Below are 17,817 nucleotides of genomic sequence, written 5' to 3' on the forward strand. Positions count from 1 at the left end.
CCACATGACCCGGAAGCTGTCTGCGGACAAACGCCAGCTCGCTCGGCCTATAGAGCGAGATGAGTGCGCAATCCCAGAGTCGGTCACGACTGGACCTAATGGTCAGGGCTCCCTTTACCTTTACCTTTAAATATGCTTTACATATGCCTCTGCCTGCCCTTCTGTCGCGAAGAGTTTATCTCTGCTGGCTTGCGTGCTCAGCTTCTGAAAGGCTTCTGAAGCTCTGAATCGCAGATTGATGCCGAACCGAGGACCAGAGTTTGACCGGCTGCTGGCCAGTGGGCTGGAGCCAGCTAGGGGCCTGCCACAACAGTGTGTTTCATCAAAGCCCAGATTGCGGTCAGCCGTTGTTTAAAAGATCGCCTTTGCCGACCGGCTGCGCTGCAGATGTTTTGGACTACAAGTCCCATCGTCCTTAGCTCACAGGATCCAATGGTCATGGACGATGGGCGTTGTAGTCCAACAACATCTGGCGACCCGAGGTTGAGAAAGGCCGTGTTAAGGCCAACAGGTTGGTGAAGGCTGTGTGAAGAACTGCACAGAACCCGTGAAAGTCTTGCCCTTTGGGAAGGTGCTGTAGGGGCAGCTCAGCCAATAGCGGCCCGTGGGCTCCTTGGTGGTGGCCCCTGAAGAAGGCCTCCTCCTTCTCTGTTTGTTTCTCCAGCTGCAGAACTTTGCAGGCATCCCAGAAGCGAAGGTGACAGCGTGCTTGGTGTGGAAGGATTGGCCTCACCGGATCCACCCTCACAGCCTGGTGGGGAAAGATTGCAACAATGGTCTCTGCGAAGTGACGCTGAAGCCCCGAGCCAACCCCAAGCACAGGTAAGAACGCCTTGCATTGCTTGACGCTCTGCGGAGAGTTGGCTGCAGCACTGTGTTTGCTGTGGGGCCTGTTAAAGGTGCTGAGAGTTGTTAGGGGAGCCCTGTTCCTTCTCACATAGCTATAGTTCCCAGAGTTCCCTGTGGAGAGGGATTGATAGTTAAAGCACTCTGGCAATTGCAGCTCTGTGACAACTGTTGTTGTTTAGTCATGTACGACCCTTCGTGACCCCCTCGACCAGAGCAAGCCAGGCATTCCTGTCTTCCACTGCCTCCCGCAGTTTGGTCAAACTCATGCTGGTAGCTTCGAGAACACTGTCCAACCATCTCATCCTCTGTTGCCCCCTTCTCCTTGTGCCCTCCATCTTTCCCAACATCAGGGCTACAGAGAAGATGGCCGCCGAACTAGCTGCAGAGTTCTGGAGGTTATCTGAGGCAAGTTCTAAATCTGCTTTTTAAACAGGCTCGACACCGGGCCAACCTTTGAAACTCCCTTTATAATATTTTTTAACTCCTCCAGAGTTTTTTAAGTAGTTTAATAGTCCTTTTAGCTTGCTGCTTCTAAAGAAAAAGAGCTCCTTTGCTACCTTGTTACCTTGTTATCTTGATGTCCGGAGGGTTTTGCTCCCCGCGACGCCGCACCCCTCAAGTCTGACCGACAACAAGGAAAACGGTTGACAGCTGATTTATTGCCAACTCCGTGTTACGCTCTGAACTACAAGCTATCAAATTACAAACCACAAACAGCTATCCCAAATCTTGCCTCATTTTGGACCTTAGCCCATAGCTGGGTGGACAAAGATTTACAAAGATTTACAAATGGTACTTACCAGAAAGCAATGTAGGGACCTGGGGATAGTGACAAGTCCACTGTTCCAGGAGTGTTATGAGAAACAGAGTAAAATCACGCAATACTTTTTGCACACAAGGGACAACGAAAATGGAAATGGAAATGGAAATGAGCAAAAGATGGCTGAGATGGCTGAGTTGAAGCAGGATGAGGCTCTTCCTTTTCCCTCTGCTGCTCAAGATCACTCAACCTTCTCTAGAGGAATACAGGACACAGAGAATAACAACCAAAATAGAAACACAATGAGCCTGGCCCATGAAATAGTCTTGGCTGAGATATTATCTTCAGAGCTACAGGAAGAAACCCGAAACTCCCAGAAACCCCAGACTTCATCTATGGGCTCCCAGACGGAAAACAATGACTGCTATCCTCAGGACTGGCTGCTCTCTATAAATCTGGATCTGGCAGCTATGAAAAAATACTTAACAATAACAAACGGGCTGCTCCTGACATTAGTGGAAAATTATCCCTTCCAAGCTAAAGGCTCAGAACCTTATGGTGTTGATCCACAAACCACCCCTCAAGGGCCAGAATATATAAAGCAACCAGCAACCAGCAAGTGCACACAAGGATCAGCAGCGGAAAATCATTTACACCAAGGAAAGGACATAGGACTGCATGTATCTGCCCCTAAAACTGAATTTCCTATTGAAGTAAATCAAAAGAAGCGAGGCATTAGTAAGAGATCCCATAAGAAGAAAGCTGAAACTAAAAAGAAAAGTAAGAACATAAAAACTGCAAGGAAATCTGTTACAAACCGACGTGCATGCAAAGTATGCTGGAAAAGACTATATAAGCTGATTCCAACAAAATCAAAAACAAACTCTAACAAACCTGCTACACATGGCAGCAGAGAGAACAACAATGTGGATCCAGGAAAAAAGATCCAGCTGAAGTCTCTGAAAGAAACATCATTGCTGCCTAATAAAACAAGTGAGGAAATGGAATCACTACCCGGGTGCTCTATGCTGAAACCCCAAGGATCCATAAATATTAAAGAAGACTCACCCCACACTATTGATTATGGCAGATTTCAAGATGAGCCAGTAGCAGGGCAAGACCTGCCCCAGGATAAAGGATGGAAACTGATGTTGGCAGATAGGAAGTTAGCTTTTCTCAACTACCCGAAGCCAAAGGGCTTCCTTACACAGGAAGAACGCTTGGTGCATTTTGTGAATATTTTAGATGATATGCTGCCAGGGAAAATAAAATTAAATGACATTACCTCAGTAGATTTTATATTCTACAATGGATATTCTCTGCGAGTGATTACCTCCTTCAAAGATCAAAACTTGGCTAAATATATATATAGATCAAGATACCTGCTGTCAAAGAAAAGGATAACGGTAACAAGATTTTTCGAAAACAGCACATGTTTGAAATTGTTCCCTGATGAGTTTACGACTGCTGAGATAAGATTTACTTGTAAACCAAAGGAGGAGAGAGGACACTCAAAAGACAAACTGGAACATACTGAGCAAGGGCCCTTGAAACTAAGACAGGAGATGAGATTGCCTAATGAGGGGATGGATAACTTTTATCCAGAAGAAAAGGCATTAATAAATCAGTTTGGATTGTTGCCTTTCTTTGCCCAATCTGAGATTTTGAGAAGATTGGAGACCCTTAGAAATAAGTTAACAGAGATGAATGCTCAGGAAAAAGTAAGAGAGAAAGAACCGGCAACGGACCAATTGAAGAAAGAGAACCTCTCTGAAAAAGTTAAGACAGACCTCATGAAAGACTACTTTTATAATATCTCTACAATTGCGGAGATAAAGCTGTTAACAACAGATCCAACACAGTGCGTAAGGGACAGCAACAATCTACCACCTAAGAAGGAAACCATCCCTATGGCAACCACGAAAGACTACCCTTATATTACCTCTGCAGCTGCAGAGATAAACCTGACAACAACAGATCCAACACAGTGCGTAAGGGACAGCAACAACCTACCATCTGAGAAGGAAACCATCCCTATGGCAACCACAACGCGCTCTTGGACCAGCATGAGGTACCTGGATGAGGATGAACTTGGCACCAGTCAAATAGAACACCTCAAGGTGGACTCGCCAAAAAAAGGAGTACTGATCACTAACGTTAGCACGCTGCACCCTTCAACTGATTCCATTGAGTACCTGGGCGATAATACATCTATGGACATTGCCAAAATGAATGAAATCCAACTAACAGATAAAAAGATAGGCCCAAAAAATCTTTCAAAGGCAAATTGACTAAGATCAACTGTTGGCAAGACAACGTGCAACCTTGCCTTGCTAACTTGGAATATTGCAGGTTGGCAAAAGAGGTGTTCTGACCAATCCTTTGCTAAATATATCCAGAGACATGACATTGTTTTCCTCCAGGAGACCTGGAGCACAAGTGAAGTGGAGTTAAATGGTTTTTCTGCGTTCTCCCTCCCAGGTCTTTCAAGTACTAGAGGGGGGCGAGTTAAAGGTGGGTTAGTTACCTTAATCTCAACAAGGCTAAGGGCCACATTTAAAAAACTAGACCCACTAGACCATCTGGCCACAGCTGTGCAAGTACAGTGGAGAACCCAAAGCTGGCTGTTGATTAATGTATACCTACCTCCACAAAGAGAGAAAAGACTGATAAGAAATACTTGGGCTCAATTAGAACAGTATCTTGACAAACTACTAAATCAATTTCCTGATGCCTCTGTAGTGGTGGCAGGTGACCTAAATGCCAGAACTGGACAATCTGATGAGGCTTTGTGTGCCCATTTCCACGAAACAGCCCCCATTATAGAGGAAACCCACCCAATACCAGCTAGAATCTCAAAGGATAAAGGCTGCAATTATGCCGGCTTATGCCTACTACACTTGGTCAATAAGTTGGACCTGGTTATATTAAATGGCCGCACAGAGGGGGAGAAGGTCGGAGAATTCACATTTATATCTAACAATGGCGCCTCCACAATTGATTATATAATTGTGTCGTATGATCTTCAAAGCAAAGTTCTGGAATGCAAAGTGGAGGAGCGCTTAGACAGTGATCATCTGCCATTAAGTGCACTTGTGGCTGCGGGAAAGGATTTATCCTGCGCTGAAAAAATCGAGCATTCGAGCCCTACAGCTTTGGAGCTCAGATATTCGTGCATTAGATGGACAGATGAACTGCATAAGGAAATTTCAAGTAGGCTATGCTCAAAGGAATTCCTCATTAAGAGAGAAAACCTCATAACTTCCTCAAGCCATGAATTAAAGATAAATTTATTTCAGGAGCTAATTTTACTCCTTCAAGATCCCCTGAAGGAAAAAAGGAACAGGCCAAGTAGACAATCCTCAGTATATAAAAACTCCAAACCCTGGTTCGATCAAGAATGTCAGGATATGAAGCTAAATTTACTGAAAAAATACAAGAATTATAGATCTGCCAATTTACCCCAACTCCCCACGGGCTGGTTTGAAGATAAACGGAATTATAAAATTTTGATCAAAAACAAAAAACTCCTGGCACAGAAAAGAGAATGGAAATGCCTAATAGATGCATCCAGAGAGAGAGATTCGGCCACCTTCTGGAGACTGGTAGCAAATGGAGTGCGACCTACTTCCTCAGAAGTGGAGTATACTATACCTGCAGGGACTTGGGAGGCATTTTTTCAATCTTCATATTCAGCTCTGCCTCTGACACAGCCACTAATACAGTGTGCGGCAGATGATGAGTGGCCTCCGGTGTCGGTTGCGGAGATTAGGAGGCTTATTCAGGCACTCAAATACAGAAAAGCCCCGGGAGCAGATAACATCTCTCCTGAACTTCTCAAAGCCAATATTGACTGGTGGGCCCCAGTCCTTGCCACCCTTTTCACCAGCATAGATCAAACAGCAATAATACCAGAGGACTGGGGATTGGCAATCATCGTTCCCATATTCAAGAAAGGCTGTAAACTTGATCCAGCCAATTACAGACCAATCAGTCTCTTAAGCATCATCAGCAAACTTTATGCAACTCACTTACGTGAAAAGTTTGCGGACTGGCTAGAACAGGAGCACATCCTAAAGGAAGCCCAGGCTGGCTTCAGGGCACATAGATCAACTCTAGACCAAGGACTGGTATTGCAACATCTAGTGGAGAAATACACCTCAAAGAAAGGAGGCTCTCTCTATGTAGCCTTTATAGATTTCAAATCAGCCTTCGACTCGATACCCCGGCACAGACTTTGGGAAAAACTAAATGTCACAAACATCGATAGACGTCTTTTGCTTCTTATCCGTAGACTACATGAAAATACTCGGATCCGTGTTAGATGTGACCGTTATGGGAACCTATCAAAGGAAATCCAAAGTTCCCATGGTGTTAAGCAAGGCTGTGTTCTTGCCCCTATTCTTTTTAACTTCTATATAAACTCCTTAGTCGGAAAGATGGAGGAAGCAAGTACTCACTCCCCAAATCTAAATAATACACCAATCCCGGTCCTTTTGTACGCGGATGATGCGGCCCTTATTTCCTTCTCTTGTGTGGGTCTAAGAAAACTTTTACGAGCTCTTACAGAGTATTGCGAAGCTGAACACCTAATAATAAACTACACCAAATCAAAAATTATGGTGTTCTCCAAGAGAAAACTCCGACATAAATGGAAAATTAATAACCAACCTATTGAGCAAGTAACATCTTTTAGATATCTTGGAATAATTTTCGATGAGAAGGGATCTTGGTGCCATCAGATTAAGAATTCCATTGTAAATGCGCAAAGATCTTCCAGAGCTATCATAAGATTCTTTTATAGAAAAGGAGGTCAATATGTTCCCGCTGCCTCCCAGGTCTTTGTTGCAAAAATACTTCCGCAATTGACCTATGGCACCCAGATATTTAATTGTCAAAAACTCAAGTCCCTGGAATCTGTACAAACTAAATTTTATCGTTCCCTACTAGGGTTACCTACCTGTGTCTCTAACACTGCCGTTAGGCTGGAGGTTGGCCAACTCCCTATTAATGCCAAGATATGGATCCTGAAGATTCATTTCTGGCTAAAACTCATATTTTTCCCAGTGGGAGTGGCTCCATTGACTCTACTAGACCCGTTCCAGTCTAAATGGAGATTGTCGCTCTATGAAAAACTGAGGGGCCTGGGGCTTTCCTCACAAGAACTTATAGCCTCAGGCTTTGAAAAGGCTAAAATGATGGTGAGCCAGCGAATAGGAGATATAGAGCTTCAGGACCATATGAGCAAGATAGATAAATATCCAGCTATCCAAGATTATGGAAAAGGGTTTAACCTAACCCCATATTTGATGGACCTACAAATCGCAAAATATAGGCGGGCGTTTACCCTTACTAGATTTGATGTATTGCCATCTGCCTTACTAAAGGGCAGATACGAGGGCACACCCTATGCTGAACGAGTTTGCCCATGTGGTCTGAAGGAGGTGGAAACGGCTTCACATGTGCTGTTACACTGCGACCTTTACGGGGATATCAGGTTACTGTTTATCTCCCCTATCGTTCAGAAATTTCCAGGTCGATCTGAATCTCAGCAGCTGAAAATCCTACTAGGAGACAAAAACCCAGAAGTAACATTGAAAGTGGCCAAGTTTTCTGCGGCCGCGATCAAGCGGAGGGCATTAGCTGTAAAAAAGTAAAAGATCTGACCCCTGGATAAGCCCCCCCCTTTTTTAAGCCCATGCATATACTGTAGTGCATATATGAGTATGTATATGTGTGTGTGTGTGGGTGTGTGTGTATATGTGCATTGTTTTTATGTATAATTTTACAATTTTTAACTGACACCACCATTCCCTTGTAAATTATTGCTGCCTTTTATGTTTTTTTTTTCCCCTTTCTTCTGGTCTATGACCGTAATAAATTTATTCATTCATTCATTCATTCATTCATTCATTCCCAACATCAGGGTCTTTTCCAGGGAGTCTTCTCTTCTCATGAGGTGGCCAAAGTACTGGAGCCTCAGCTTCAGGATCTGTCCTTCCAGTGAGCACTCAGGGCTGATTTCCTTAAGAATGGATAGGTTTGATCTTCTTGCAGTCCATGGGACTCTCAAGAGTCTCCTCTGGTTTATCAGAAAAAATAAAGAATAAATCAAAACAGGAATTTGTTTCAAAATGGAAGGTTTTCAAAGAATATCTGAAAAATAAATATAGTAGTTTAAATTCTGCTGCAGCATTCGAGGAACTTCAGAAATAGTTGCAAGGTAGATGTAAGAAATTAGATTTATTAAGAATAAGTTTAATTATGATAAAAGTGTGTATTGGCAATAAGTAATATGAATTTGAAATATGGAATAGATGGGAGGTTGGCTCTTTAGTGTTAAGACCAATAGATGTTTTATTGTTTGCTAAGAAAATTATGTGTCCATGGTTATTCTTGTGTGTAATTTGGTATTTGTGTTTTTTTTTCTTCTTTCTTGTTGTATTTGCTTAAACACCTCCCAAGGAAGGAGAGTCCACGAAGGGAGTCTGTTGCCCTTTCAAACAGCTCTTACCTTTAGAAAGTTCTTCCCAATACAGTGGTGCCTCGCAAGACGAAATTAATTCGTTCCGCAAGTTTTTTCTTCTTGCGAGTTTTTCGTCTTGCGAAGCACGGTTTCCCATAGGAATGCATTGAAAATCAATCAAGGCGTTCCTATGGAGACCGTCTGGGGACAGAGGGGAAGCGCCGCTCTGTCCCCTCTTTTGAAGCAAGGGGCTGCGGGGAGAAGATCGCTTCTCCCCGCCGCCCCTTGCTTCAAAAGAGGTCCGGGGACAGCGGGGAAGACGCGCTGCGCTTCCCGCTGTCCCCGGAGCTTGCGGGGCAAGCTTCGTTTTGCGAAGCAAGCCCATAGGGAAATTCGTCTTGCGAGGCAACTCGAAAACGAAAAAACCTTTCGTTTTGCGAGTTTTTCGTCTTGCGGGGCACCACTGTATTCAGTTGGAATCTCCTTTCTTGTATCTTGAAGCCTTTGGTTCAGGTCCTAGCTTCCAGAGGAGCAGAAAACAAGTTTACTGCATCTTCTGTGTGCCAGCCCTTGAAATATTTGAAGTTGGCTCTCATATTTCCTCTCAGTTTCCTCTTTTCCAGGCTAAACATACCTAACTCCCTCAACCATTCCACATATGGCATGGTTTCCATCTTGGTTGCCTTCCTCTGCACATCTTCCAGTTTATCAGTATCCTTCTTAAATTGTGGTGCCCAGAACTGGACACAGGACTCCAGGTGTGGTTTGACCAAGGCAGACTAGAGCGGGACTATTGCTTCCCTTGATCTGGACTCTATAATTTGTTGATGCAGCCTAGAATAGCATTAATATTTTTTTCTGCTACACCACACTGTATTGTGTGTGCATGCACAATCTGACTTATTTTAGGGGGATAAATTAATTTAAGATAACCATATTTAGAGATGAAGGTGATGAGGAATTGAGGATTGGAATTACGATTTAGAGATATTACAAATATTACATATGACGACAGTGGACAAAGCTGTATTATAACTTTTGAGTAAGTGTGTTTTAAAAATAATAATAAATGAGATGATCTGGGAGTAATTGAAGGGGAATCCAACTGATTTCAAGCAGGATCTGTTGGGAAAAGAATTGGGCAGCAAATAAATTGAAGAGGAAGTGCAATGGAGTGATCTGGGACAGGGTACAAAGGGTGCCAGTTGAATGAATGGCTTCTTTGAGTTATTTGGATGAGAAATAACTTGGTTTGTTTTCCGTGGCATTTGCAGTCAAAATTTGCAGCTGTGCATATGAAACAGTACATGCAAATTCTGTGCAAACGTATGCCTATTGGCCTGGGCTCGAAATCTTTTAAAGTTCCTGGGTATGCTTTTGATCCCCTGCTGTCTCCGGTCAGGACTGAAAAAGAGGAAGATGCTGAGAATTGCAGACAACATTGATCTAGATGGAGAAATAGACCAATGTGGTTTAACGCGGCTTGGAAGCAAAAGGCCTCCTTTGTTGGCAGCCTTCTGGTTTCCTGAACCCTAAACTCTCCTCTGATCACTTTGCAGTTTTAACAATCTTGGGATCCAGTGCGTGAAGAAGAAGGACATAGAGGAATCCATAGAGAAAAAGCTGCAACTTGGGATTGATCCTTTCAAAGGTATTGCGGGGTGGGCGCTCTCATAGGCCGCCTTGAGAGGCCGGGTTGGTCATAGTAGCTCCTGCAGGACTAGAACCAAAATTTGGCGGCCAGAGCATAGCTGTCAATCTTCCCTTTTCTTGCGGGAAATAGCCTTATTCCAGCGCCGTTTCCCACTGCTATCCCGGATTGTTAGATATCCCGTAGACTGTCCCCGGGACAGGTGAGGCTGCTGATCCCTTATTTTCAAATCCGAAAGTTGACAGCTATGGGCCAGAGGCCTTTGTGAGTTGGGCAGCCCATCAAGGAAAAACTGGGGAGCCTGTGGCCCTCCTGAAGCCCACACCTTGAAGCCAAAATCCAGGACGCCATCTTCCTGTTGTTTTTTATCGCAAGAGCATGGTGGCCATTTTGGTTGCTGTGACCTGCGCTGTAGATGTTTTGGACTACAACGCCCATCATCTGGCCCCCCAGCCAGTGGCGTAGCGTGGGTTGTCAGCACCCGGGGCAAGGCAAGTAATTTGAGCCCCCTAACCTGTGGATTTGCGCCCCCTAACCCTAACCCCCAGATGTTGCGCCCGGTGCGGCTGGCCCCCCCTGCACCCCCCACGCTACGCCACTGCCCCCAGCTCTGCCCCTCTCTTAAAGAGGGCTTTGAAAAGAGTTATGGGGTTGTTGTTTTCACCAAGAACCAGTGCTATGATACCTAATAGAAGTGGAGGGAGACATAGTTTTATTCTGTGGACCAACCACCCCTAACACTTACTTATTATTGCTACTAGTACTGCTATAAGTCTTACTTATTAAATTTATTGGGGACTTATTTATACAAACCAACATGTACATTTAAACTGGCATGAATGAAAAACAGGTAAAAGACAATTCTAGCTTTAAAAGATGGGATTAAAACATCCCACCCACTCAAGATGGCCACAGATAATTGAGAGCCAAAGGGCTGGCGAAAAAGAAATGTTTTTGCCTGGAACTCAGGGTTGCCATATTCCCCAAAGTGAAAATCAGGGCAAAGTTTTTTTAGCTTCAAAAAAGTTTTTTTAGCTTCAAAAAATCTCCCAAGAAACAAAATGTTTTTGGGCTTTTCTTGGATTTTTAAAGCAGTTTTTAAATAAAAAAATAACAACCCTCCTTGACATATGTTTGGGTTTTCCCGGGCATTTTGCCAATTCAGCAAAAAATCTGCTTGGACACCATTTCGCTGTCCAATTCCCAGACGTATCACGGAAAGCCAGGACATATGGCAGCCCTACTGGTGCCTAAAGCTATGTAATAGTGGCGCCAGGCGAGGCTTTCCGAGGAGAGCTTTCCACAAATGGGGAGCCACCACTGAAAAGCCCCTGTTTCTGCTCATATACAACAAATGTGTCTATTCTGAGCTTGGTTTGCTCTTTCTGTTTCTCACTTTCTCTCTCTCCTTCTCTCTCTGTATAGCTGGCTCATTAAAAAATCACCAGGAGGTTGACATGAACGTGGTCAGGATTTGTTTTCAAGTCTCATACCAAGATCGCGCAGGGAAGACGCGGCACCTCAGCCCTGTTCTTTCAGAACCCATCTTTGACAAGAGTAAGCAGTGGGGAGTATTGGAAGGTGGTGAAGTGGGCGAGTGGTTATTTCTAACCGTGGTTACAAAGGAAAATAACAAGGGCAAGTAAACAAACACCCGGGGGGGGGAAAGCAGAGACATGGTGTTAGGAATCCAGCCAATCTAGTGCTTTTTCTAGGATTGAGACCCTACAAAACCCAGAAAATGGATTGTAATTAGTGGATAGGAGGGAATGACACACTGCACATGATCAAAAGCGTTATATTCTGATCTGGGGAGAAGCCTTGGGGTACGGCAAGCTGGTTGCTTCAGGACCATGGAGAGCTCCTGGTGAGAAACTTGCTCCAGTAAGGGTTGGAAATCAACAACAGCCTCCACCTCGACTGGGCTCAGTTTCCTTGTGGGAGAACTGGAGTCCATCAAAGGGTGCTGGACACTTTGTCTGTACTCCATTGGTCTCCTGTGCCATTGATTGAAGTAAAGTGGGAGGCGGTTTCTTGGGCTTGGGGTGGGGGGAAGGTGCCTGTGAGCTTTCTGTCTCCAGGTATATAGGCCCTGATGTTGTAGGATGGTTCAGCAGCTGCCTGCCTGCCTGCCTGCCTTCCAGCCTCAGGTTCAGGGATCTGATCATCAGCCTCAGGACCAAGAACCCAGTACAGCTCCTTAACCCACGACACTTCAGCTTTCAAATCAGTGTTCTGGTCAAAGCTGGACTCCGCAGGCCCTGTGAAATTACTTTTCCAAGGACTAAGCCCTGACATCGGAATGGGCTTTGTACCTTAGCTTTGGATGATTGCCCTTTAAGGGAATGTTCCTCCCATGCACCCCTTGCTATGTGTATGATCTGGGCTTTCTCTGGAGAAGGTCCCTTGCAGACACATGGAGCAGAAAAGAAAACACATGTGGTTATGGGAAGCAGGGTCAGATTCTAACGCTGTGGGTTTGGGTACGTGCAGAATCCACAAACACGTCGGAGCTGAAGATCTACCGGATGAATAAGGAGTATGGCAGCTGTACGGGTGGAGAGGAGCTCTATTTGCTGTGTGATAAAGTCCAGAAAGGTAAGTGAAAAGAACCCCCAGGGATCTTTCGTGGGTCTCATTCCCCAACACATCAGGCTTGCTGTGCTGGTTTGATTGGGTGCCTGCTGTTCTGAACTGCAGGCCCCAACCGCAGGCCTGTGAAAGTGGTTTGATGCAGGAATCCCAAAGAGGGATTTCAAAAATGCCGGAATGGCCCATTCTAGTGCTTTATTAAAGAAAGGTGTAAACTTACAGCACAGAGTCTAGAGTCTCACTGCCTTTACAGATTCAGGACAGACACTGCAACAGTGAGAGGTTGTCATGACTTATGCACCCCCAAGCAAATGTATATACATCCTTTATGCACTAACCAGCATATGTCAGTTTACCCAGAACCTCCTAGAACAGCTGGCCGGTGAGGCCATAGGTGGCAGTTAGCCAAAGCTTCTCAAGGTCTACAGATAAGCGTAACATCAAGCCAGCCGACTACAAGTGAATATAAACATATATGAGCTCATTCTTGCAACAATTGCCAATTATTCTGGAGTTATCTTGACTACCAAAGATGGTGCTTGAAGGCCTTCTGGAACATTTCAGCTTTGGTTCAACACAACCGTGAGGATGACAGAGAAGTGTGATGGCTTCAGCTTCCATTCTTAAGAGGAGGCAGAGCCCATCTTCTTTCTTTGGCAATCCCTCGTAGCCGAGTAAGATTGTCTTCCATGAACACAATCTTAACAGTGAGTCCGTAAGTGACTATGGAGGTCGATTCTGGATCTGCACATCCTTCCAATGGGGACATAGGTTTCTGGCTGGGAGTTGATCACGGTGAGGGTTTGCCAAGTGTGCCTTCCTCTTAGCACATTTCTCCTTTTCATCCTGAGTTTGAGCATCTTCAAAGCCCATGACACCTTCGTTAAAAGCTGTTCTCTAATTGGAGCGCTCGCAGGCCAGTGTTTCCCAATTGTCGGTGTTTATACTACATTTTTTTAAGATTTGCTTTGAGAGAGTCTTTGAACCTCTTTTGTTGACCACCAGCATTACGCTTTCCATTTTTAAGTTCAGAATAGAGTAGTTTCTTGGGCAGACAATATTCAGACTTCCTGGAGGGGAAGACCTTATCTAAAAGGACCTTCCTGCCTCTGTCGTCCTTGCAGAAGACATCTCCATCATCTTTCGAAAGGACAAGTGGGAGGGGAAAGCTGACTTTTCCCAAGCCGATGTTCACCGGCAGATTGCCATCGTCTTCAAGACGCCACCGTACCAGCACCTTGACATTGTGGAGCCGGTGGAGGTGGAGGTATACCTCCGCCGTTTGACGGACAGCGTCTCCAGCGACCCCTTCAACTTCACCTACCTGCCAAAGGACAACGGTATGATGGGAGCATGAGAAATTGTCTGGTACCAAGTCAGGTGGTTCATCCATCTAGCTTAACACTGGCTGGCAGGGTCTTGGACAAAGTGCGCCTTCCCTTTCACTTTATACCTTTTCCTTTTAGCCAGAGATACCAGAGATTGAGGGGACACGGGTGGTGCTGTGGGTTAAACCACAGAGCCTAGGACTTGCCGATCAGAAGGTTGGCGGTTTGAATCCCCACGACAGGGTGAGCTCCCATTGCTCAGTCCCTGCTCCTGCCAACCTAGCAGTTCGAAAGCACATCAACGTGCAAGTAGATAAATAGGTACCACTCTGGTGGGAAGGTAAACGGGGTTTCCGTGCGCTGCTCTGGTTCGCCAGAAGCGGCTTAGTCATGCTGGCCACATAACCCGGAAGCTGTACGCCGGCTCCCTCGGCCAATAGAGCGAGATGAGCACCGCAACCCCAGAGTTGGTCACGACTCGACCTAATGGTCAGGGGTCCCTTTACCTTTACCTTTAAAATGCGAAAAATAAAATGAAAATGTACTTCTTTGCCAAACCTTTGGATCAATCTTTCTGCAGACACTTACCGGGTGAACAAAAAAAGGAAGCAAGGCATGCCCGATGTCCTGGAGGAGCTCTCTGGCCCAGGTTGGTATACTTGGCGGCAACTCGGTTTGCTGCCCAAGGGGTCACGGATATGTTTTGCAGAATCCGCACACCGTGGACGGTTTTCTCCAACTTCCCTTTTGCCTTTTGTTTCACCAGACCCTCACGGGATCGAAGCCAAAAAGAAGAGAAAGAAGCCAGGGTACATGGACCATTTCAACTTGACTCCGTCCGCAGGTCAGTCCGGCTAGGCCAGGCCGAAGCCTGCCTCTGTCTGGAGCCTACTGAGTTCTAAACTGATTATTATGCAGTAGTACAGAAAATTATCGAAGAGGGCACAGCGGTGGTACCACCAACCCCTCTCCCCAAACACACACCAGAGGCTTTCCATAATGTTTCGGGAACCCAGTTTGCGGGCAAAGCCACTGTTGTGGTGAGCTGGTGTAAAAATGAAGCAAAATCTAGGCTTCTGACAGCTCTCCTTCCACTGTCAGAAGTAGCAGGCTTCTGAATACCAGTTGCTGTGTAGCCTTATGAGGCTTTGCCCTCGGGTGGGAAAAATATTGCGCCCGGGAAAGGGAAGTGGGAGTCAGCAGACACTCAAGGAATAGTTTCAGAGAAAAAGCTTTATTTCTACCATCCATGAACTGGTAGAAGGAGCAAGTGTGATAACTCACAAAAAGCATGCACGGGTTCACAGTCATGTGCACAGTGTACTGTATTTTTCGCTCTATAACATGCACCCAACCATAACACGCACGTAGTTTTTAGAGGAGGAAAATCTGTAGGCATGCCATCCGTAGGCATTTCCTCCATAACACGCACAGACATTTCCCCTTACTTTCTAGGAGGAAAAAAGTGAGTGTTATGGTGCAAAAAATACGGTATATATGTTTTTAGAATGTTGCACTATTTTAGTGTTGTTAGCCGCCCTGAGCCCGGCTTCGGCTGGGGAGGGCGGGATATAAATAAAATTTATTATTATTATTATTATTATTATTATTATTATTATTATTATTATTATTATTATTTATTATTATTATTCTCATTCCTGTTCCCTCCCCTTTCTCCTCCTTCTTCAAGAGTCCTGCCCATGAGTTCCTCTGAGCATGAACAGAAAGCTGTCTTGGGACTATTGTGGACTCTTGGCACCCTTCCCAGGAAAGGGGGAATGAGAAGCCAAAGGGGGGTGGGTCGAGGAGCCCTGGTGGTTCAGCGTGTCCAAGATGTTGCAACTGAATGAGATAAGACTCAGTTCTCAGGCCTGAGTATTTTTGGCATTGACAGAGTCTATTCATTAGCCTTTTGAAGCCTTCTTGTACTGATAAAAAAATAACATTTTGCCTATGTACCAGCATCTTGTGAGAATCCACAGAAAAGCTGTAGCTGTGGATTTTTAGAAGACAAAAGGAATTTGGGACAGTTTTGAGGCCTGGTGGGGGGGTGACTTCGGGCCTAGGTGGGGTCACCTGTCCTCACCTCCTACAGCTGCAAATGGCAGGAGGGGATCCAGAAGATCTCTTCTTATTTCCGATAGCTATTGTTACCTTGGGGAAAAGTCACTTGAGTTGGCTATTCTGGAATCTCCGTCCCTGCAAAGTGCTTTAAAAACTGAGCTAAACCAAGGAGAGGGTTTGTTGGCAGAGTAGCTAAATTGCAGCTAGGAAGCCAAATCATGTGCAATACTCTTTCCTTTAAATTAAACAGTGTCCACTTGTTAAAATACACAAAAGCTTTTACTTGCAGAGCATATAGCTAAAGAAGAATATATTCAAAGTATTCATATTCTCATGCTTATGCAAGCATGGGGTTAGTTTTTCTTAGTTGAAGATTGCAGCTTCTTCCTCAAACAGTCAAACAAACTGTGTTTCTTTCTTCCTTTCCAGTGTTTGCTCTCAAGCTAAGCCATGCAGTTCTTTCTAAGAGGCTTCCATTTTCTCCTTCCAGCAGACTTCTCCTTACTGCTTCTTTGGGAGAACATCAACTTCTGTACTTCTTTCTGTCACATACATTCACACATTAGCCTTTATTGTGTTTAGAGAAGAGTTATCTAACACGGGTCTCTCCTTCAGTGTTCACAGAGATGCAGCCAAGTCGGTCGGTCGCGCAGAAAATAAGGCGGAGAATGTAATAAGATGCCTCTCATGTGACACGGGAGTTACTGGGGAACATTCCAGAATTAAGCACACAGTGATGCATTTAAGCATTCCCCAATTTCAGTAAATTGAATCACTGTACTTAACAGGGTTTGCTAAGCAGGAAGATTCTATGCAAGACAGAGTTGTTCCGCCTGGCCTTCGGCTTGGAATCAATTTGATTCCCTCCCCCTCTTCTTTTTTCCTTTCCCCTCCTGTGATGGAACTTGTATTTGGGGACTTCCCTGGCTTTTTCTGGCCCGTGTGGGACCAGTTTGGAAAGTTAGCCATGCTGAAGACTTGACGTTTTCATCCCCCAAAAAGTTTTTTATTTGAGTTTCCATTTAATGAGGCTGTATTTTAATGTTTTAATATTGTATTTTAATCCTGTTTTATATTGGATGTTAGCCACCCTGAGCCCGGTCTTGGCTGGGGAGGGTGGGGTATAAATAATAATAATAATAATAATAATAATAATAATAATAATAATAATAATAATAATAATAAATTTATTATCATGGGTAAGCAAACTAAGACCTGGGGGCCAGATCTGGCCCAATTGTCTTCTCAATCTGGCTTGCAGATGGTCCGGGAATCAGCGTGTTTTTACATGAGTAGAAGGTGTGCTTTTATTTAAAATGCATCTCTGGGTTATTTGTGGGGCATAGGAATTCGTTCATTATTCCCCCCCCACAAAAAAATATAGTCCAGCCCCCCCCCAAGGTCTGAGGGACAGTGGACCAGCCCCCTGCTGAAATAAGTTTGCTGACCCCTGATCTATGTCATGTTTTGTGGAGGGGGGTCTGTGACTGTTCTCAGATGCCCCCCGAGTAGCGTTGATTTCCTTGTTCTGGTTGCAGATGGCTCCTTGACCGGTTCGGAAGACAGGAATAGCCTGAGCAACTTAGAGCGTATCACCGTACCGGACCTGTTTGAGGAATACAACCTGGGCCAAGACTTCTCGTCCTACAACGGCCCCACCTTGAGCGATATCCTGCTGCCAGCTGCTATGGACTTCCCAGATTCCGCAGAACAGGAGTTCCTGCTGGATGCTTACTCCATCCACTCTGGCATCTCGGCCCCCTTTCCGTTCCCTGTGGATTGTGACCCAGAGGGCACGGCCAGTTTGGTGGGTAGCAGCATGTTCCCCAGCCAGTACAAGGAGGCCGAAGCACGACTGGAGATGGAGACCAAGCTCAAGTCAACAGACAGCGCTGCAACCTTGTGAAGGAGCATGGGCCCACTGTGGCCTGGGTGGGAAGGGGCCTCGCTCCCCGTTTTGAATCTTACTGGCAGCAGAGAGATCCCTGGGCAAAGCAAACGGGGATGTTTTCCCTACTGGCAAACTGAAGAGGGGAAAATTACATTGATCTCGATCAGGGATCCGTGACAGGCTTCCCTTAGGGAGAGAAGACATGGCATGAATGGA

The 17,817-nt window shown here is 45.2% G+C and overlaps 1 protein-coding gene across 3 annotated transcripts in view; it reads left to right on the plus strand.

Annotated features, from left to right (window-relative positions):
* The window catches only part of RELB (RELB proto-oncogene, NF-kB subunit), a gene marked incomplete at its 3' end in the record, with an annotated part of 31,139 nt that extends 13,523 nt beyond the window's left edge, over nt 1-17,616 (plus strand). For all 3 annotated transcript variants that reach the window (XM_082231087.1, XM_082231088.1, XM_082231089.1), the window contains 8 exons: nt 665-822; nt 9,635-9,726; nt 11,152-11,283; nt 12,220-12,324; nt 13,443-13,658; nt 14,227-14,295; nt 14,413-14,490; nt 17,249-17,616. In XM_082231087.1, the coding sequence (XP_082087213.1) occupies nt 665-822; nt 9,635-9,726; nt 11,152-11,283; nt 12,220-12,324; nt 13,443-13,658; nt 14,227-14,295; nt 14,413-14,490; nt 17,249-17,616 (1,218 nt within the window). The remainder of the gene's footprint in view (nt 1-664; nt 823-9,634; nt 9,727-11,151; nt 11,284-12,219; nt 12,325-13,442; nt 13,659-14,226; nt 14,296-14,412; nt 14,491-17,248) is intronic.
* Between the last annotated feature and the right edge of the window lie 201 nt (nt 17,617-17,817).

This window comes from Podarcis vaucheri (genome assembly GCF_965113315.1).
Source record: "Podarcis vaucheri genome assembly, chromosome: 7".
Classification (NCBI taxonomy): domain Eukaryota; kingdom Metazoa; phylum Chordata; class Lepidosauria; order Squamata; family Lacertidae; genus Podarcis; species Podarcis vaucheri.